This window comes from Paramisgurnus dabryanus, chromosome 20 (genome assembly GCF_030506205.2).
Source record: "Paramisgurnus dabryanus chromosome 20, PD_genome_1.1, whole genome shotgun sequence".
Taxonomy (NCBI): Eukaryota; Metazoa; Chordata; class Actinopteri; order Cypriniformes; family Cobitidae; genus Paramisgurnus; species Paramisgurnus dabryanus.
The window spans coordinates 9,995,713-10,019,455 of record NC_133356.1 but is presented as its reverse complement, the minus strand read 5'-3'; the positions used below and the strand labels follow the sequence as shown (position 1 = coordinate 10,019,455).

Sequence of the window (23,743 nt, the reverse complement as noted above, 5' to 3'; positions counted from 1 at the left end):
TATGTATTTTGGATTGCTTGAGGGTGAGTAAATCATGGTCATTTTGATATTTGGCTGGAGTTTCACTTTAATATTGACTAAGACAATGTCAAAGAAAAGTGAAATTAAGGATTGTAATCAAAAATTGATGCCTCATATTTAGATTTGAGACTTTAGCCTGGATTTCACAGATAGGGTCACATTATAAAACTAGATAAACTACACCAGATCAATTTTTTTTAGTAAACAATTTATTGAGAAATAAACCAATTTTACCAAGTCCCTTGGCAGCCATGTAAAGGGGTCACTGGAATATATGGGACAGCCGGACACATAACATTTGTTCCATGCTGTATGTGATTGTGTGCTTCTCTCAAACTAAACACATTGTTTTAGATGTTACAGTGTCTCACCTGTACTATCTTTTGTTTACTGAGGCAATAAGCCAGATGTCTGACCTAAGACCCACAGATGCCTTTTAGCCTAGAGAGCAACAGGGTATTAAACTTAACATTGGGTTGTTATTTTAATTGTGTATCTGTGATCTGACATATACTGAAATATGTGTGCAAATATATATATATATATATATATTCATATATATGTATATATTATATAATCATTATTTTCTTTTAAATATTTCACTGTCCTTGTAAGTCATAAGTAAATCCATGACTTTTGAGTGATGTCACCTGTAGTAGATGGATGGAAAAATATTCATGGAATTTCCACATTGAACTTTTGGTTACAATTAACTGTAAACTATTTGAGTAGTTTTATTGCTAAGACATCTCTTGCAATCAAAAAATCCAAATTGCATCTCAGATTCCTCATTCCTGTATTAATCATTAAAATACTCAATCTGCAGAATTAATTTACAAATTGGACATATATTTGGCCTCTTGAGCATTTGTGTATCAAATATATTTTAATTGGATAAGTTTAATTCCTTTAACAAGTCACAGTACAGGTTTGCTTTGTTTAACACATTAAAATTTGTAATCCTGCAGATTTGGTCATCAAAATCTCTATTTTTTTTAAATAATCACAATAATATCTTGAGCAAATAGAGCATTTTTTATTAATATTTGTGTTTATTAAGTTCTGAGTAAGGCATTGTGTGCATTTCAAGAGCATCCTCTGCTTTATTCAAGACATTCAAAAACACACAGAGATCACTTTGGGGATTTTAAAACTGCAGATTTTATTTTCCCAACTGGGACGTTTTTAATGGATGTCTTTGTGCATATTTGTGCCTGAAACAAATATATATATAAAAGAAAGAGTATGAGAGAAGAATTACTATAAATATATCATTTTAAACCAGACACGATTCAGCAAACATAAAATTTTAAATACTTTGGATACAGCCGCTATTCTATATCAGTCAACACTTTATCCATTTGATGATGCTGGCTTGCGTCATTTAAACCACCCTGAAGTGTCGACATATGTACTAGCTGCTGTTTAAATCTCTCACACACGCTTGCCGGGTTGCTGTTTATTCTAGCTTATTATTGAGAATTCTCATAGTCAGTTTGTTCTTCTTTGGTTACAATGTTACATAAAGCACAGTGGACCCTGGACCTTTGTGACGGGCAGTTTAAAAGAACTTTCCCCTCTAAATCTCTTACTGGATAAACATTTGAATTAAAACCAACAATTAACCCCACATGCTTCTATACTGTAATCCATCAACTGACCATCAAAAATGTATAGATTCTTTTAAAACTTACAGACTCCTCTTAAAGGTACAGACATTCCTAAAATATACAGGCTTATCCGAAAGTTACAGATTCTTTTAATAGTTATACTCTTCTGAAAGTACACTCCTAAAGGTGGGCCCAAGTTGTTATTACATATTTATACAGACCCGGCGCCAGACACAAATTCACGGACGGGCATTTCATTTTTCAGGGGGGGCACAAATGAGAGCAACCTCACTGCAATGCATAATATCATTAATTATGAATTAAATGGACAAAAAAGCGAGGAAGAACTAACATACCTCTCCATTAACGCAATACAACGGAGAAGTCGTAAAGATTGGACCTAGCTTACTGAAGCAATCTAAACGCAAATAAAACATGTCGCAGGGCTCGACATCAACGCTTGTCCGCTTAATATCAGAGACAAGTGGATTTTTTAAAAGGCCAAGTGAAAGAGAATTTTACATGCTCGACCAAACAAGTTGCCTAGTCTGATTAAAAATGCCAATAACAATCACCAAAACAGGATAATGATTCTGCATCCTTTAATCAATGGCGACCGAAAGTGAATAATGTAATAACGCTAAGTTAAACAAATAAGCACAGCAAACACAAAGTGAGTTAACAAAGTGGGTTAAACATACTGCGGTAAAATGTGGATTTTTTTATAACATGATATAGTTAAGCAGCATAACATCACGGTTGAAAATGTGACAGATTTAATGACAGTTCACTAAACAAGTAATTAATATTAAGCCATGAAAGCAGAACCATAACGTGTCAGTGTCACTGCAGGCAGCACTCAATCGTGTTTTAACTTTAAGCGGTGGCGCGCTTAGCAAACAACCAAACATTTCCGCGCTCACTATTGACAAACCAATCAAATACGTTTAAAATATATATTTTTTAAATCAGACCAAACACATTTTTATTTTTATTCAGGAGTTATATATGTACAAAACAATAACTTTTAATTAATAACAGTGGCCTATTGATAAAAACATGGAGCTGGTGAACAGGTGAAGGTAGAGACCGCAGGTTCGTCCAGGGCCGGGCACTGGTGACTCACAGGGCGGGCCCGGCCCCCTAAAGCCCGCCCATGGCGCCGGGACTGTATTTATAACACTAATATCCTATTCGAAACCTGAATAATGTGCCAATGTGTAATCATGGAATGATCATATTGATGCTTTTTGTAAAAGAATGAAGAAGAGAATATATTTTCTTCATCATCTTAGGTCATTCGGAGTAAGAAAACAGATCCTTCTCATGTTCTCTATGTCTGTGTCCTGCATAATGGATCTGAATTACTACTATCAAACCGTAGATATAGAGTCCCAAGTTTTAATAAAGTTAAGCTGAAAAATTATTTTGTGCATTAGGCAAATAAAAGCTTAACCAAAAGTCAAAAATCAAATGAATTGTGAATGTGATGTAATTGTAGAAGGGTAAGGTATATTGTATTATTTAAGAGGATGTAATTTATAATGCGTTTTGTTTTTGTGTGGAAGTATATGTTTTTGTCTAAAGAATGTTAATTGTTGTAAACATGAATTTCAGACCTGTCTGACAATAAAGTGCTTCATAATCAACAAACCTTATATCATTGGAAAGCTCTAAGCATGTAGTTTTATCACCATTTTGAGAGAAGAATGAAATAGTGAGAGCAATTTTCTAAAATGTCACTTTTATAACATATTTATAGCACTAATATCCTATAGACGGTTTCAGGGATAACAACATAAACAAATGGCTTTCATGCAACAAACTTAACCATTGGTAAACTTATGGAAATAATCAGTAACAACAGAGTCCTTTTAGAGTAGTTTATTTCTGACATCAAGAAAAATAAATAACAAGTAGATTACCTTAGTTAAAATCATAGCTAAAGCCTATCAAAAACTACACTGAGCTATCGTTACTGATTAAAATTAATGTATACAATGTTAACTAAAGATCGGCTGCCAAACCTCCCTTCACATAACGGTGATCCATTATCGTTGTCTCCCCTCGTCTTTAGGAAACCAAAATATGTGTTATTTTCAGCAAGGTTTTTGTTCCAGAGTTTAGTTTAGCCACTAGTCAGATCATTAAACAAACATAGACCGGAAGTTAAGTTCTGTCCAGTCGCGTAACCATGAAAACGTGCTTGTCTGATAAAAATGGCTTTAACCTTAAAAAGGACAACCTATATATTTTGAAAAGGTGTAAGAATGTATTCAGTTTTTATGTTTTAATAGTAATAATAATAATTTTTTATTAATTATAATAATTTAAAAGTTAAAAGTTTTTTTGTGATTTTAAATTGAAATTTGGATCAAAACTAGTTGAGAATGATGGCTTTTATTAAACTTTTGTCAGTCCCTCTAGAAAAACGTGATTATGCGATCGCATGATTTAACGCATAATCAGCCAAAGTCTGCATATTTATGCGAGGGATGCATTTTTTCAAATACGCCGCAATTTCGGTGCGCAAAATATGCGCCAGGCTTGCATGATTTCATAACCCCCGCATTTTCGTTGCAAAACTCACATATATCTTAGCAGAAAGTTGAAAAATGTTGCATTTTCTTCACACAAGCGCCATGGGAATGTTATTTTTGCAAGTTCCCACAATTTCATCCCATAAAATTGTATAAATATCCTGCATATTCCATTGCATTTTTTAAGAAAACGGGCCACAAGATCAAGGATTTTTGCCCTCAACAATCACAAAAAAAACTTTTCTGAAAGGACTGTTTTGTTTATATAAAAATATACTTTATTGCATTAATTTTAAACTGCTTTAACTTTTTTTATTGAATATTAACAACTACACACTGTAAAAAAATGCAGCATAAAGTTAAAACTTTACAAGTCAATTCAACCTTCTATTTTAAGTTTTGACTTGTATTAAGTTGACATAACTTATAAAAATAATATAAGTTTTATATATATATAAATATAGACATATATATATATATATATATATATATAAATAAATATAGACATATATGTATATATATATATATATATATATATATATATATATATATATATATATATAAATATAGACATATAAATATTCTTAAATACATACATGAATGTGTGTGTATTTATATATACATAATAATTACACACAGCACAAACTCATATGTTATGCAAAAAAAATACTTTTATTTTGTATGAGATTAATCTAGATTAATCTATGCCAGCATTACTTAATTTGTTAAGTTAAAATAAAATAAAAATATATGTAGATTTTTATTACAGTAAAGGGTCTTCTTTAAAAAGAGACCAAGATTAGGCTTAGACAGAGAATGACAGGTTTATATTCATTTGAAGATGCACATAATCTTTTCACCCCCTACTCAAAGTGACAGATAGGTGGTTAAAGGGTACTGCCCGGTGACTGACAGCCAGTGGCGGTTCTAGACAAATTTCACTAGGGGGGCCAAGGAGGGACCAGTATTTTACCAGAGGGGCACATAAAAAAATGGCAAGAAATTATATTTAAAGATTATAGGGGTGGTTACAGGAATTAGTTTAAGATAGGACTAGGCCTTAGTTTAATTAGGAAATATAACTAGTTAACATACATTATACATTACTTGTGTGCATTTTGAAGCAAAACAAAGCTGTATTTTAAGATATGGCATTGCAAGTTGTTTTCAGTTTGGACAGCTCTTACATTTATTTTAGTCTAGGACTAGTCCCTTTCCGGGAAACTACCCCGTAAACTTTATTTTACTTTACAATCATATACTTTTTTATTTAATACAAGAGTGAGTGCAGGTGCAAAAGGGGAGCTGGGCTCTTTTCTAAAGCCCCCCAACCGAAAAGCATGCAAGCCTACTCAATAAACTTTATGAAATGCAAACTTTTATAAAGACAAACGTTTGTTTTAGTTTACATATAAATACACATTGCTAGACAGTTAGGGACCACAATCTAATCAACATTTAAAATAATAATTATTTTTTAATTGTAAACATTTTTATATGTAACATTTAATTATATTGCTCCAATTTAATGCACGTATATGTAAGAGCATAATTACAGCGCTTTTTACAATGTGTAAACTTTAAAAAGTTAGCGAGATGTTGGTTTTGCCGGTTGTTGATGAGTAACAGCTGTAAATGATCACAACACGCAGCCACGTCACAGGAGAACAAGTGAACCTCACAGGAGAACAAGTGAACAGTGTCCCAATGTGAAGTGAGCAAGAGTCCTTACCAGTGCCCAAACCTGCATACACATTCTCAACATCGGGAGGTTGGGAATGAATTGAGACACTCGCCGAGCAGCACCCGGCTAGTGGTTGGGTGCGCCGCTCTAATTTGCCCGTGTAGAACGTTGCGTCGTATTACTTCCGCTTTTGGCGCTCGCGTGTAAAATCAAAATAAATTTATACTTTTTTATTTGGTCAGCACGGGGTGGCCACAGGGGTGGCCAGGGACATGTCTACAGAGGCACGGGCCACCCTTGGCCTCCGTGTAGAACCGCCACTGCTGACAGCTGGGGTACAACTTTTTTAACAGTGTAGGCTTATCCAAAAGTTATAGATTCTTTTGAAAGTTACAGACTTGTCTAAAAGTGCCGACTTTCCTGAAGGCTCTTCAGAATGTTATGGATTTTTGTGAGAGTTAAAGTCCTGTGCAAAATTACAGACTTTTCTGAAAGTTATAGACTTCTAAAAGTTGTAAAGTGTTGTGAATGTTAAATACTCTTTTTAAAGTCATTTCCACAGGCTGCAAAATTACACCGAAATCTTTGTGATTGATTTAAAGTCTGCTTTTATGGAATTCTGCCCGTTTTTGACAGCTATCAGTACAATGTTATAGCGATCAAAAATCATTTCGTAGAGTAGCAACCTTTCAATATGTCATTTGCAAAAAAAAGAAAAAAACCATCAAAGCAGTTATGCTGTCTGTCTGGGTGTAGGAAAGAGCATTGTAACCTCCCACAGAGGCTGTTTATCTCTCTCCATAGCACCAGACTCACTTTACGTCATGCACCTGAGACACATTTGGGTGATTCTCACGAAATCCAGAATTAGAAGGTGTTCAGCATCAGATTTTTTTTTTTTTAACAATTTAGACTTTTTTGCACATATAAGATTAAGGCCTGAACTTACTATAACCATTTTTTTTAGAGGATTTAAAAATATTTCCTATAGAATTATTTACATTTTTTTAGATTATCATTATCAAAAATTATAATTACCGCAACATGATATTACATTAAATATATGCATTTACAAACTCATGTTTCGGTAATGAGAACTAAAAAGTTGTCTAGGTACTATGACAAACAAAATTTCAACTTTTATCTGGAGAGAAAAAATAAGAACTGCTTACATGGTCGCCATCTCGAGTGTCACAGTCAATTATGTCCCTTCCAACATTTTTTTTTTTGAAAATAGTTCCTTGGGGGCTTAAACAATGATTGAAAATTGTTGCGGAGGATGAGAAAATTGGTCTTTGACACATTTATATTTCTTATTATTGTCTTTACATTTACCAATGATCACCAAATATCACATGTTTCTTTACTCTAAATGTTTATAACATGCACTGAAGCTTTTTATTTTTTAGATTTTTAATTAAAAATATTTCCATGTCAAAGAACCCAAATCCAGTCATGGACACATTGAGGTATTGAAAATTTTCCTGTAAATGTGAAAAAAAAACAACAAAATTGGTTTGTTTGATGTCATTTGAAATCATGTGCAAAATAATACATGAAGATATGTTTGTAACTTTATGCTTTTTGTTTTGATACTCTTCTTTGCATTCCTTTTTTTATCAAAATGTTTCATGACACCACATACACATTTAGAATGTGTATCTTGTGTCCTTGTGTATCATGTTTTTTCCCTTCGTCTCTGTCAAGTTTTTGACAATTGCTAACATATCCAGAAAAACACAGAGTCTTTTTTAAGAATGTTATATTGTCTTCACTTGGTCCAAGATCAGTGTCTCCAAAAATCATGAAAATTGATTCAGATGCTATTAGAGGAAATGCAGACAACACTTTAAAAACCACACTGACCACTATTTGAAAATATCAGAGCCTTTAGAAGAAATGCTTGTTCCACATGGTGTTCAGTCTTGTCCCACCCTGATTTATAAAAATATTTCATTAAGTGAGGTTAATGTCCATTATATCTCTTTCCAGAAAAGGTTTCCCCTGAAACAGTCCTGCCTGCAATGCATTGATCTGTGGACCTCACTTGAGTTCTCATACCCAGAATGAGTTCTTCCCCTGGGACGGTTCCTGAGTCAGCTTCCCATACGCTCCAACAGGAACGGTGCCCTGGCAAGGTCCATCGTGGGGACTCTTCCTCCCTCTTACCCCCTGTCTACACTTCCCCGCTTAGCATGGACACCCAGACCATCTGTATTCCTTCTCCTTATGTGGACACAAGTCAGGGTTACTCACCACCACAAGGGGGAGAGTTCAACCACAGAGCTCTAAGAGTGTACAGCCCGGTGTCCTCCACAGTGCTGGGGTATCCCCGTCCACCCGTGTCTGAAAACCTGGTCCCACTCAGTCCGACAATCTTCTGGCCTCCTCACACCACACATGCTTCTCTGTCTCTGCACTGCCCGCCTCCACTGGCCTACAGTGAAACACATACACACGGGGCATGGGAGGACGGCGAGACAAACACATTTAACCAAAGCAGGTGAGAATGGACATCATGTGCAGTAATACTAAACTAATCTAATCTTATGTCAAAAGGATGCTTTTTCTCTTTAACTGTTTAATTTCTTCATCTTTTTGTAGTTCTGTCCTTACCCAGGCAAAGCTATTAGGTCAGCAACTAGAAGGCGATGATGGCTTTGATCCTTCTTCAGGCATTTTGGGTAAAGGAGACACACACTTTTGTGCAGTGTGTCATGACTATGCCTCTGGGTATCACTATGGTGTCTGGTCATGCGAGGGGTGCAAGGCTTTCTTCAAACGAAGCATTCAAGGTAATGTTTATGAATCTCAATAGCATCTCCCGATGTATTCTGTATTTTTGCGGTGATGTTAGGAAGCCTGCTTTTGTGTATTATCTTTAGAAATTAACTTCTTTTATTGAATTAGATTATTTAAAATAAATAAATAAATAAAGTGATGGTTTCTAAACACATTTCCGCTATTTCGATATATATTACAGCGTTACATCTAAAAATGCGTGTTCCTTCCAAAGCACGCTCCTTCTGCTTCTTTTTCATAACTAAGCAACCATGTGCTGCGCTTTCCGGGATGGCGAGGAAGCGGAATACTGATCGGATTTAAATCTATCATCTGTACCTCGCATCAAACCATATCATTGTCACAATGCGATCAGGTTGGGACTCATTGAGAAGTGCTGCAAACTAAGTGCTCTTCCACCATACAATATAGTTCTCTTTTTTATCCGCTTAAAAAATCACCACGTTTTATTTTGTGCCACCATACTTACTTGTGTAACTACTCATGTAACAGTCTTTAAATAGGGAAAACATGGAAGTGTTTGGTGGCTTCTAAATTCATAATTGTTTGGATCCTAAGGAATGAATGGGGCTAGGCTAAATGCTAACACATTTAGGACGCGCTGTTTAAAGATGAAGTGTAAAAAACAGGGATGTATTAATTCGTCTAAGTTGAGGTAAGAACATTGAACAACGGTGTTGTTTTCCTTTCATGTTTAATGTGAGCTTTTAAGTCTTAGGGCCCTATCTTGCACCCAGCGCAATTGACTTTGTCAGTGACGCATGTATCATTCGTATTTTGCACCGGCGCACAGCGGGTTTTTTCCTCCACAGACGCACGTCGGCAAACTAGGGAATGAACTTGCGCTCCCTGGGCGGTTCAACGCAAAAAAGGAGGCGTGTTCCGGTGCAAACCATCCCTGATGCTATTTTGCTGTTTCAAAAAACAATTGCGCCACTGACCAGAAAAAAATAGTCTAAAGTCAGTTGCGCGTTGTTCATTATGCTATTTTAAGGGCGCATGCTTGACCATAATGTATAGCGTGCACAACGCGCACACACTTTGCTTATCTAATCTACACAGATGCAACAGTTATTTTTGCAAATCATAAATTGTTACATTAAAAAATATTAACACATGAGATAAGGGGAATCATAGTGGTGAGCATTGTGGTGATAGTTTTTATTTATTGTGTGGCTGTGTTAAAAAATTATCAGGCAAATAACGATTAAAATATTTTCATAAGTTTGTTGTGTGGCTGTATTACGTTTATTTTATGTAAATAATAATTAAAATGTTTTCATAAGAAACCTTAATGTATGTGAACCTGATTTGTAAGTGTACTTTGGGGTTGGACTGCTTGCGTTTCTTGGCTTTCAGCGGTGAGGGTGGACGGACGCAGCGATGTCCTCTGCTTGCGTCAGGTCCTGTATAGAGGCAGATCCACCTCCCGTTACACGGCGTGCCCGATTTATGCTGGCAAGCTTGGGATTCCCCCGTCTCCTGACATCATTGTAGCGCTTGCTGCGCAATGTCCTGGGGATGCCAGCTGATTAGACAATTGTGGCTATTTCCTCTCACGCCTGTTTAAACTACGCTGATTTGGGCGGGTTTCTCCCATCCCCATACAAAACAAATTCTCTGTCTTTGACTGCTCTTACAAGAACGTGGGTCTCCTCGGCTGTGAACCGCTCCTGGCGTGCGCCTGGTAAATCCGTCATAATAATAGCTACCCGCCATGGAACTTGCGCACTTGCGTTTAAAGGGAATGTTGGATAGCGTTCTGATTGGTTTATTTGACGTTACGCCCAAACCACACCTATGAATAATGAACCTACTTCAGACCAACCCCTTATTGATTAGCACCTGGCGCAAGAGTTATTTCTCCCGCCGGGAAAATAGCAACAGCGCCCAAGATCCGCCCACAAAGTCACTTGCGTTGGTTTTTGCGTTGGTCGCTTCGCACTTGCGTTTCAGATCGTTAAAATAGGGCCCTTACTGTATGTTTATTTGACAGTGAGTTTACATTTAATTTAGTTTGAAAGCTAAATACATTAATTTTATTCATACCATTTTTAATTTATAGGAGGCTTAATAGACATTAATTTGTTCAGAAGTTTGTAGGTACAGACATTTGTTGTGAGCACTGTTTGGAGTTTATCCCGTGGTGTTTCATTTATTCCGCTATCAGTACTATTATACTATTCGGTTGATATCGGATTTGCCCCAAATTTAGAAATAAACCAGCGATAGAAAGTTTGGCCATATCGTTCAGCACTTGCCCAGATCTGTTTTGTCTTCAAATTCGTTCCTCTTAGGATGAATAATTAATTTCAGTTCAGTTTAGTTTAGTGCACTATTTTCCTCCTTAAGAATTTATAACATGTTTGTTTTGGTCTTTCAATTAATAGAAGGAACAGTACGCAAAAGGCCAGACATCAAAACGCCTGAAAGTAGTAAACATTAAAATCACACCCAATTGTATTCTTTAAAGGTCAGGAACACTGTTATCATAGATGACATTTCCTCCGGTTTCCAATGTGATCCCAGGTCAGTTTGTGATGCTCCTGCAAAAATCTCTTAGTGTTGTAAAATAATATATTAAGAAGGATGTTTTGTAAGTTGGATTTTGCAAGCATCAGATAAAATACTAAATGAAAAGATGATCTTGGACATGGAAGATCTTACAAGATTAAGAAGTGTGATATCTCCCTATCTTTCTCAGGACACAATGACTACATTTGTCCAGCCACCAACCAGTGCACCATCGACAAGAGTCGTCGTAAGAGCTGTCAGGCCTGTCGACTCCGCAAGTGCTATGAAGTGGGCATGATGAAGTGTGGTAGGCAGTCGACCCTCCCTTTTCCCTATAGCAAACATAAACTCCTCATTTGATCAAACTTCACAGACTGTACACACCTTTTCAAAAATCTTGCAGTTAGTTTGCACACTAATAATGAATAAAGGTCATGACAGTAATAACAAATAATGAGAGAATTATAAGAATCGTTCACAATTCAAAGAATTGTTGAGGCAGTCAAACAGTAATATATTCCCACAAACTTCTGGCAACCAAAAGAAAATTTTTATATTGTGAAACAAAGCATAATGATGGGTGGATTATGCACGAAAGATGTCAATATAAGTATGTCTGTGTTTTCGACAGTGTGCGTTTCTGTGTAATTGTGTTTTTAAACAGGTGTGAGGCGAGAACGGTGCAGTTACCGCGGTGCCCGGCATCGTCGCCATCCCCAGACGAGAGACGGCTCAGGCAAAGCATTAGGGGTCAGAGGTCGCTCCCAGCATAATCTAGAATTTCCGCTCATCTCCCCTCATCAACTCGTCCCTTCGGGTGGCGCATCCGAGGGCCGTGGCCTGTCCGCTGAACAGCTGGTGAACTGTATTCTAGAGGCGGAGCCTCCTCAGATTTACCTGAAAGAGCAGGTGCAGAAGCCGTACACTGAGGCCAGCATGATGATGTCACTAACCAACCTCGCTGACAGGGAACTGGTGCTCATGATCAGCTGGGCTAAAAAAATACCAGGTATTTGTCTGTGTAGGGAATAATAGCACAGGATAGATCAGTCTACATCTAGATTAGCATTCAAAAGTGATCGGAATATGTTTGTGTGTTGCACAGGTTTTGTGGAGCTGTGTTTGTCTGATCAGGTGCATCTGTTGGAATGCTGTTGGCTGGATATTCTGATGTTGGGACTGATGTGGAGATCCGTAGATCATCCTGGGAAACTCATCTTCTCACCAGACCTCAAGCTCAATCGGTAAAACCTTTAACTGGAATACAAATGGTTACACAGCACACATGCCACCGATTTGTGTGTATGCCCATGCATTGCAAACTTTAACACACAGAAGGAAAGGTAATAATAATACTGATCCACTTAAAACACTTTCTGGAATTCATAGCAGAACATGGTTCCAGGAGAATACTGTTTGGACACAGTTTGGATTAGCACTCATTATCTGTATTGTGTTAAGTGTTCAGACTGGATCTATTTGTTCATTCTGTCTTTTTACCAACTCTGGTTGCTATAGTAATGATGTAGGATTCAGCAAAATGTGCAACAATAGTTGTCATAGTTGTTGATTTTTGCAACAACTATGAACAGAATTCAGGAGGAAAGAAATGTGCAACTAGATAGTTGGAATTTTGACAAAGACAAAAAAGAAATATAGTCTTGATATCTTTAATATTGACTGTAGTTTGGCTGTGTCAAAGATTGAAATCAATGTGAAATGCTAGACTTGATTTGAGACTTTAGCCTAATGCACGTGTACTTACCTTGTACATATATGGTAAATATGTTGTACTTACAGACAAATGTGTGGTACTTACTTTTGCATATCTACATGGTAATTAAGGGTATCATTACTGTACTTACCAGTGGTACTTACTTGATAGTCATTATGTAACTCTAGGCAAGTACTACTGGGTAATACCAGATACATACTTATAGTGTAGGTATACTATAACTAACAAGAAACACTACTATACTTACAAATGAATGTACAATATAAGTGTTTAGTACTTACAGCAAGTGTGGATTAATTAAAGGTACTTATTGTGTACCTATATGATAACTAATAACGAACACCACTGTACTTAAAAATTGTATGTACATGGTAAGTGTATACACAGCCTTACAGGCCTGTGTAATTAATGACGGGTACTTATAGTGTACGTAAAGATAACTAATAACAAACAATACTGATGTGCCATTTTGTACTCAGTTTCTTTGTCCTGTATTATACCCTTTATAGGTCCTATGTAATAACTGTGTAAAATGCAACACTTTATTTTACAGTCCTGTTTCCATGCAGTTACTATGGACATCCTATTGAATGTACCCAGTAGTTAATGCGTACGGTATTCAGTGCTTGGGTTTAAAGTAGGGATGCACCGATACTGGTATCGGGTATCGGCCTCAATACCACATTTTCTAAAGTACTTGTTAAAAGTCCCCCGATACCTGGAATCGATACCACTGTCTGAGAAATGTCTATGTTTGAGCGGCGTGTAAGGGGTTAATGCCTCTTGTGTTGTCCAAAGAGGCAGAGTTTACAACAAACTGGAAAACTAGTCCTTTGTTTTTTTGTTAAATTATATGACTAAAGCTGTTACCTGTACATTTAAATCATGTTTTTTTATTAAGTACTCGGTATCGGTATCGGCAAGTACTGAAATGCAAGTACTCTTCCAAAAAAGTGGTATCGGTGCATCCCTAGTTTAAAGGGTACAATAAAGGATTACGAAGTACGAAAATGGCACATCAGTAATGTTTGTTATTAGATATCATATACGTACCATGTAAAGTATATACAATTTATATGTACAGTAGTGTTTCTCGTTAGTTACAGTATACATACACTATATGTGCTGGTCATTAACCTACACTGGCCAGTATATACTACTATACATCTACCATGTACTTACAATTTGTAAGTTCAGTAGTGTTCATTATTAGTTATCATATAGATACACTGTAAGTACCTGTCATCAACCCACAGCTGCCTGTAAGTACTAAATACTTATATTGTACATTCATTCGTAAGTACAGTAGTGTTTCTTGTTAGTTACAACATACATACACTATAAGTATTTATCTGGTTCTACCTAGTACTTACATAGAGTTACATAATAACTACCAATTATGTACCACTGGTAAGTACAGTAATGACACCCTTTAATTACCATGTAGATACTCAAAAGTAAGTACCACACATTTGTCTGTAAGCACAACATATTTACCATATATGTACAAGGTAAGTACACGTACTGTAAAATAAAGTACAACCGGAATATTTATCTAATGTGGGGTCATATGAAGTAATCAGCAATCATGAAATTCATTCATGCTTTTTTATACAGGTTGCACATCATTTTCTGTAAAATATCAGATTTCATTCTTGATAGCGATTCCTGCTTTGATAGAAATATGAACTATTATCCTGATAAAAAATTGGATTTGTGTCCATGAAAAAGGACTTAGATTAGTTTGAAACCAAAAAAGCCGTCCTCCATCGGTGGGAGAGACTGGCTCATATCTGGTGTGATGGTAACACAAGTAGCTCTAGTGTTGTTGGATTATTCATCGGCCTTCAGATAATCTACTGTTATGTGTGTAGGGGTCTATGCATTTGTTTATGTCTATGTGAGTATATGTGTGAGAGCCGTTATGTGATGGTATGCTTGTTGAAATCCATTCATTGGGCAAACTACATGCAAAATTATTATTTATTAACATAGACTTGTTTGTTTTGTTGTGTATAGATGCATGTTTCGTGTGTGTGTGTGTGTGTGTGTGTGTGTACATTGTTTATTTGGTCATGTGTCTATGGAACTGAATATTCTTCTTCCTTGGTAATTATCTCTAGGGTCTTAACTAACCTTGGTATGTTCTCATAACAAAAGCTTAGTTTACACTACTCATTTTTCACACAGGGTTGTATGTTTGTGTGTGTGTGTGCTTTATTCTCTGCTGACTTGCGCTGTGAGGTTATCTGAACACAAATATGATCAAAACAGCTTTGCTTTTTTGCAGTGAATGCCACATGAAGTAGTTTAAAGACTCCAGACCTCGTTTTGTAGATCATTTTAAAGTCTTGCTTTTACAGACAGTTTCAACATTTGTAAACATTTCAAGAACTGTTGAGATCCAACTTAAAAATGTATAGTCTTACATTGTTAGAATGTTTGTTATTTAACATTTTATTCACAGCAATTTAATTGTAATACCCATGTAGACTTAACAGGTCTTTCATCTATTTGTATACTGACTAGTGAATTATTTTTTGTGTTGTTTGCATATATTTAAACATTTATACCGTAGTGACACAGGACACTGCCTTTGCGTTTATTTGCACATGTAGTCGACTGAAAACATGACGTGTGGTGCTGAGTGTCATGACAACAGCAACGTGGCACTGATTAAGCATTTACATAGACCCGAAGCTGATAACATCACCTGTCTAACATGAACATTCTGTCACTATGTACTCGCAGTGTGCTTTTGTTTTCAAAGAAAGTAGATATATTTTCTCAGAAAGTAGATTTATTTTAAATGTCTTTGTGACATGCAGCTACAGGTTATAATAATAATCAGGGGCTCCAGAAGGACAAGAACATCAATAACACTTTACAATAATTTAGTATGGTTTAACAATAGTGAGCAATAATAACAATCTGTACAACATAATTAGAAAGACAAATACTGTATTTAAAAAAATATATAATAAATCAAATAAATAAAAAGTGTTGGCCCCCTTCGTGATTTAATTTTTTTTGCATGTTTGTCACACTTTAATGTTTCAGATCATTTAACAAATTCATTCATTATGAAGGGAAAGCAACATCCAAACCCACATGGTCCTGTGTAAAAAAGTTAAATATAACTTAACATAAGAAATTCAGGAGCAAATGAGAAAGTAATTGAGATCTATCAGTCTAGAAAATGTTATAAAGCCATTTCTAAAGCTTTGGGACTCCAGCGAACCACAGTGAGATCCATTATACACAAATGGCAAAACATTGAACAGTAGTGAACCTTCCCAGGAGTGGCTGGCTCACCAAAATTACCCCAAGAGCGCAGAGACAGCTCTTCCAATAGGTCACAAAAGACCTCACAACAACATCCAAAGAACTTGTCACAGTTAAAGGGACACTCCACTTTTTTTGAAAATATGCTCATTTTCCAGCTCCCCTGGAGTAAAAATTTGATTTTTACCGTTTTGGAATCCATTCAGCTGATCTCCGGGTCTGCTGGTACAACTTTTAGCATAGCTTAGCATAATCCATTGAATCTGATTAGACCATTAGCATCGCGCTCAACCAAAGAGTTTCAATATTTCTGTTATTTAAAACTTGACTCTTCTGTAGTGACATTGTTTACTAAGAACGACGGAAAATTAAAAGTTGCTATTTTCTAGGCCGATATGGCTAAGAACTATACTCTCATTCTGGCGTAATAATGCATACGCTAGAATAAGAGTGTAGTTCCTAGCCATATCGGCCTAGAAAATTGAAACTTTAAATTTTCAGTCGGTCTTAGTAAACAATGTCACTACAGAAGAGTCAAGTTTGAAATAGGAAAAATATCGAAACTCTTTGGTTGAGCGCGATGCTAATGGTCTAATCAGATTCAATGGATTATGCTAAGCTATGCTAAAAGTTGTACCACCAGACCCGGAGATCGGCTGAATGGAATCCAAAACGGTAAAAATCAAACGTTTAACTCTAGGGGCACTGGAAAATGAGCATATTTTCAAAAAAAGTGGAGTGTCCCTTTAAGGTCAGTGTTCATGACTCCACCATAAAAAAGAGACTTGGCAAAAATGGCCTGCATGGTAGAGTTCCAAGACGAAAACCGCTTCTGAGGAAAAATTACATAAAGGCTTGTCTCAGATCTCAGTTCATCCCCAAGACTTTTGGGAAAATACTGACTGACAAGTCAAAGTTGAACTTTTTAGAAGGTGTGTAACCCATGATGTCTGCTGTAAAAGTAACACAGCATTTCAGAAAAAACATCATACCAACAGTAAAATATGGTGATGATAGTATGATGGTCTGAGGCTGTTTTGCTGCTTCAGGACCTGGAAAACTTGCTTTGATAAATGGAACCATGAATTCTGCTGTTTATCAAAAAATCCTGAAGGACAGAGTCCGGCCATCTGTTCGTGACCTCAAGCTGAAGCGAACTTAGATTCTGCAGCAGGACAATGATCCAAAACACACCAGAAAGTCCACCTCTGAATGGCTGAAGAAAAACAAAATGAAAACTTTGGATTGACCTAATCAAAGACCTGATCTGAATCCTATTGAGTTTCTGTGGCATGACCTTAAAAAGGCAGTTCATGCTCAAAAATCCTCCAATGTGGCTGAATTCCAACAATTCTGCAAAGATGAGTGGGCTAAAATTCCTCCACAGTGCTGTAACAGACTCATTGCAAGTTATCGCAAATGCTTGATTGCAGTTGTTTCTGCTAAGGGTGGCCCAACCAGTTATTAGGTTTAGGGGCAAACACTTTTTCACACAGGACCATGGGTGTTTGGATTTTGTTTTCCCTTTATAATACAATTTTTTATTTAAAAACTGCATTTTGTGTTTACTTGTGTTATCTTTGATTAACACTTTTTCACACCACATGTTAGTTTATGTTTAATTCAGCATTTACTTTTATACATTTTGTACAATAAAAAACAAGTAACTTTTGACATGCACAATGAACAATTGTGTTGGCATTAAAAATAAATGATTAATAAATAATTAAAAACTATATTACTCATTGTTAGTTCATGTTAGCCAATGTATTTACTCAAATAAAACCTTATTGTGAAGTGTCACCAAAGCATAAGAAAGTAGCAACTGAAAGCAAAATGGCATTGGTTCACAGTAACACATACATATAGTGACCAAACAAAAAGCCTTTTGACATCTAAATCTGGTTGTTTTCTTCTCACAAACCTCTTATATGATTTAGAAAGCATCATGTCACGTTGACTGCATTAGAAAAATAACAAAACAAAGCTCTTAATGTGCAAAAGGCTTCATCTAAGAGGACACAGAGAGAAATGCTGCACTGTCATGAGGTCTGGTTTGGACAGATATCTCAGGTGTCGCTGGATGATTTTTAGAGCGCTTAAAGCACATGTTTGAACAGAGCAAAGATTTAAAGAGAAATTGTATGCGTGATGATTCTTGACTTTTTGAAGTGAAAAATCTTTTGTCTTTATCTCCAATCTCTCTCCCTACTGGTACATCTCTATCTCTTTCTTAATATGTCTCTTTTTCTCTATTGTTTTTGCCCCAAAAATATTAGCATTATTATGTTTAATTAGAATTTTGCCAAAATATTATACATAAAACAAGCAATGACAAGAAAAAAACAATATCACAATAAAACAAGCATATAGGTGGTATAAAAATAAATCAGACATGGGGACTTGTGACTTGGTGACTTGGACTCGAGTCGACTCGAGTCGCTATTTTTGTGACTTGTGACTTGACTTGACAAAAAATAAAATACTTGAGACTCGACTCGGACTTGGAAGTTAAAGACTCGGGACTTGACTTGACTTGAGACACGATGACTTGAATGACTTGAGTGTTAATCACATCATGTTTTCAGTTTAAATATATATAAAAAAATATATATATAAATTATTTAAAAAAATAAAGTCGACCCAGCTGGAGCGCAGGCTGAGAATGGCGTTGTCATGACTGAATCACGACACTATCATTCGTCATGCCCTCTCGTACCTTACGCACACCACGCCCACTTTGATCAGATATCAACATGTCAGCCGGAGGGGTACGGAGGGTAATCGCTTTTGGCTTCAACAAGATTGCAAAAGACGAACAGTGCTTTGCAAGACATGCAACATTAAAATCACAAGCAGCCAGAAGGCAACCTCCAATTTTGGTCGTCATTTAAAGAGCCATTATGCCCAGTAAGTGCTTGTCAATTTGTTAATATCTGGTTAGTTGGTGTATAGCTAATGTAATAATCAGTGTTGGGAGTAACGCATTACAAAATATAATATATTACAGTAATATATTAGTTTTTGCTGTAACGCAGTAATATAACGCATTACTAATAAAATTTTGTATTTTACTCGTTACAGTCTTAGTAACGAGCGCGTTACAACAATGCATTTCAAGAATAGACGTGTTATTTTAATTTTTTTATTTATGACCAATGCGCGTGACCAGCATCCACACAGGAAAAAGCTGCGGGTAAAATAGTAATGGCTGCGTCCCAAACAGCATACTTCCATACTATATAGTAGGCGAAAAGCCCTACTTCTCGTACTCTTTGCCTACTATATAGTATGGAAGTAGGCGGTTTGGGACGCAGCGTATGTCTGTTTCCAGGTGCTGTATGCAGCATGTTCATTTTTACTTTAATTTTGTATTTGACGCGTTTCTTAAAGAGCCGAATCTGGGAAGTCCGCGGCTGTATAAGCATTGCCTAAAGTGGTCGCAATCAGGTCCGGTAGCGCCGCACACGCAAAATTCTGCGAATGAGAGCAAAAAGCAACAGAAAGTTTCTATCGGTCTCCTGTGCTGCTTGAACCTCAGAAGTAAAGAGACTTTTAAAAATCATGCCAGTAAAATCCATTTCACCACACCAGCAATGACAAGGTAAGCTAACGTTGCTATGGTTACAGTCCATATCCATAATAGATTGCTAGGCTATTCCTATGCTATCTACAGTTTTATTACAAACAGCAACCTAAACTACAACATAACATTAATGTAGACTTAAACATGGTTATTTAAATAGTATATTTAAACGGCACTGTTTAAAGTTTTTACCAGCCTTTGTATGGGAGCCTATATGCAATGTTTGGCAAAAAGCAGTGTTCCTCTGTTTGTCTATGTTTTATATGTTAGTCTACATGTAATCCTTATATTGTACTGAAATGAGCTGTTTTCCTTGAGGCCTGATCCTCCAATAGCACTTTTTGATAAGTTGTGTCAACCCAATGCATGCCAGGTTTGTGCTGTGAATCTGAATTAAAAGTGAATTAAAGAATAGAAATGAAAAGAGGTTGCGTGTCTTGCCATGTTATTAGTCTATAGGTTGCATTATAGTGGGCTCTAGCTTTATTGTGTTTTGTATGTCTACCATCATTTACCAGACTTTTACCAGATCATTTGTCTATGTTTATGACTCTGACAGTCATTGTTACTGTTTTTTTGCCATAAGTCTTCACTGTGCCTATTCAAAGCTCGAGGGCCAACACATAACTTCTAGATTTATAAGCATCAATAAACTGCATTTTAACATTTTATAATGCCTAGTCATACTTCTGTTATTTTGATGAAAGTAACTCAAAAGTAACGCAAAAGTAGTGTAACTCATTACAGTTCAGAGTCAGTAATATTTGAATGTAACTAATTACTTTCAAATGACAGTAATTTGTAATATATAATGTATTACACTTTGGAAGTAACTTGCCCAACACTGGTAATAATAGCTAATGTAGCCCTGTGTAACTGTGACAAAGTGAACACCAGCGGTTCACCTTTGACGTGGGTAAGTCCCAAAAATAAAGAAAAAATCCCCAAAACAAAAATGATGGCTCAGACCGCAACTGTACTCTTGTACAAAGTGAAGTTTATTTACAGTGAAACAGGAGAAAAACCAAGGTGATATATTTATATTTACAAGTGTAGAAACCAAAACCCAAAATACCAAAAAAATAAATAAAACAAAACAATGACGAAAAATATACACAAGTAAATATTCACAATATATCAATAGCAACTTCTCCACAACCACTCACTCCGGCCGACTTGGTAAACAAGTCCTGATTGTGAGTCTGGCCTCCCTTTTTATAGAGCCAGACTCCTCCCCTTCAATGGGAGTTCCCATAACCAGGTAAGTATCCAGGTAAGCATTTTAAATTGCCATTAAACTCAGATCCAGTGAGTTTAAACACATAAACATGACATTATATACACCTAACAAAACATCTGTTTGACACATATTAAAATATAATTTAACACATAGCCCCTTTAACAATGACATACAAAAACAACACCCCCCCTATATACAAACATAATGGACTCTGCCAACCTTTGCGAATACTGCGCCGGCGCGACACACTCTGTGACGTCATAAGCGTGTGCCGCTCAATCGCTCAGGTTTGCCGGCGCAGCATCCCACCACGGAAGGCTGGCTAAACAAACAAACCAAACAAACAAACAAAACAAAGTGTGTGCATGTGTATGAAATAACAGGATTAACTGGGGGAAATGTTGATGACTGTAATGTCCATGTAAATCGGCTTCGTGTGCACCCGCCGCCGAATCGGAGTATAGTTAAGGTAAGTGTATGCGTGTATGTATGTGTGTGTGCGCCAGTGTTGCCTGCTCAGCGTGGTTGGCGATCGTGCTCCATCACATTACCTTCCCCCTCTCCAAGCCGCGTACTGGCCGGGAAACGAGACAGGTAGTCGGCGACCACATTTTGCTTTCCTGGTCGATGCCGTACCTTGAAGTTGTAGGGTTGGAGATTGAGGTACCACCTTGTCACCCTGGAATTTCTGTCCTTCATTGTATGCAGCCAGGTCAGGGCTCGATGGTCTGTTTCCAGGTCAAACTCCCGCCCTAGGAGATAATAGCGGAGGCTATCCAGACTCCACTTGATGGCTAGGCACTCCTTTTCCACCGCCGAGTATCTGGTCTCTCGAGGCAGCAACTTCCGGCTTAAGTAAAGCACTGGTAACTCTCGCCCCGCTTCGCCCTGGGCCAGGACTGCCCCTACTCCTGTTGCTGAGGCATCTACCTGGACCAGGAACCGCTTGGTGAAATCGGGACTCTGGAGTACTGGGTTGGCACACATCTTGTCTTTCAGGGTCCTGAACGCCCCTTCAGTATCTTCGGTCCAGGGTATTGGGTTTTTGATGTTTTTCCCTAGCAGGTTTGTTAGTGGCACAGCGATGGCAGCAAATTCAGGGATAAATCTTCGGTACCACCCAGCAAGACCCAAGAAAGACCTCACCTCTTTCTTTGTGGTTGGTCTGGGGCTCCGTCGAATCGCTTCCACTTTATCCACTTGAGGACGCAGCTGTCCCCTTCCCAGTTGGTAACCTAGGTAACAAGTTTCTTCTTTCGCCCAGTTACACTTGTCAACGTTTAACGTCAAACCTGCTTCTTGAATCTTCTTTAGAGTTCTTTCTATATGTTTTAGATGCTCACCCCACGAATGACTGTAGATGACCACATCGTCTAGGTAAGCTGCAGACCACTCTTCACATCCTTCAAGCACCTTGTCCATTAACCTCTGGAAGGTCGCCGGTGCCCCATGCAGGCCAAATGGCAGGACCGTGAACTGGAATAGTCCTAGAGGTGTGCGGAACGCAGTGTAGGGCCTTGAAGCTGGATCTAAGGGTACCTGCCAGTACCCCTTACACAGGTCCAATGTGGTGATGTACTGTGCCTTACCTATTCTTTCCAGAAGGTCATCCACTCTAGGCATTGGGTAGGCATCGAATTTAGATTGGCTGTTCAATCTCCTGAAATCAATGCAGATCCGTAACGACCCATCCTTCTTTGGTACGATCACTACCGGACTGCTCCACTCACTTGACGAAGGCTCTATGACTCCAAGCTCTCTCATAACGGTGACTTCCTCTTTTAGTGGTTCAATTAGCCGCTCTGGCACTCTGTAAGGCCGCTGTCTTGAAGGTGTCGGATCAACTAAGTGGATGGTGTGATGTGCCAGCTCCGTCCGCCCAGGCCTCTGACGGAACATCTCAGGGAACTGGTTCAGTAGCTGTTGCAGGTCTCGTCGCTTGAGGTCCTCTAGGTGACTCAAATCCACCACAGACACTCTCTGCTCCACTCTGGACTCTGCAGCATCATCCTCCACACTCTCCACCTTTCGCACCAGCAGTGACTTTTCAGACGTCTTTCCAGTTGGCTCCTTCCACTCTTTTAGTAGGTTCACGTGGTAAGTTTGCTTGGTCTTGCCTTTATCAGGGTGAGAGACTTCGTAGGTTACTGGCCCCATCTTCCGGATCACACTGTATGGACCCTGCCACTTGGCCAGCAATTTGTTTGATGATGTAGGTAATAGGAGTAGTACCTTTTGTCCTGGATTGAACTCTCGGTTCCTTGCATTCCTGTCATACCAACTCTTTTGTGCTCTTTGTGCCTCTTGCAGGTTCTCCCGAGCCTCTTCTCTATACCGCTCCAGCCGATCTCGCATCTCTAGCACGTACTGGACGATACCTCTCTCTCCAGGTTTAGATGCAGAACCCTCCCAACTCGTTCTCAGTAGGTCTAGGGGTCCTTGCACTTGCCAGCCGTACAAGAGTTCAAACGGTGAGAAGCCAGTTGACGCTTGGGGTAGCACAAACGGTAGCCACTTGTCCCAATCTCTGCCAGTGTCTGCCACAAACTTCCTCAGCATGCATTTCAAAGTCTGGTTGAATCTCTCCACCAGGCCATCTGTCTGGGGATGATAGGGAGTTGTTCTTATGGCGGTGATGCCCAATTGTCGATTCAGCTGGCCCATCAGCTTTGAGGTGAAATTTGTGCCTTGGTCTGTCAGGATCTCGTCGGGTATTCCCACCCTAG

The 23,743-nt window shown here is 37.8% G+C and overlaps 1 protein-coding gene across 1 annotated transcript in view; it reads left to right on the top strand.

The window, feature by feature from the left end:
* Nucleotides 1–23,743, top strand: part of esr2b (estrogen receptor 2b) — a 38,243-nt gene that overhangs the window by 5,763 nt on the left and 8,737 nt on the right. The window contains exons 2-6 of the mRNA XM_065296310.2: nucleotides 7,848–8,358; nucleotides 8,460–8,650; nucleotides 11,362–11,478; nucleotides 11,836–12,180; nucleotides 12,277–12,415. Coding sequence (XP_065152382.1) covers nucleotides 7,922–8,358; nucleotides 8,460–8,650; nucleotides 11,362–11,478; nucleotides 11,836–12,180; nucleotides 12,277–12,415 — 1,229 coding nt within the window. The 5' untranslated portion in view covers nucleotides 7,848–7,921. The remainder of the gene's footprint in view (nucleotides 1–7,847; nucleotides 8,359–8,459; nucleotides 8,651–11,361; nucleotides 11,479–11,835; nucleotides 12,181–12,276; nucleotides 12,416–23,743) is intronic.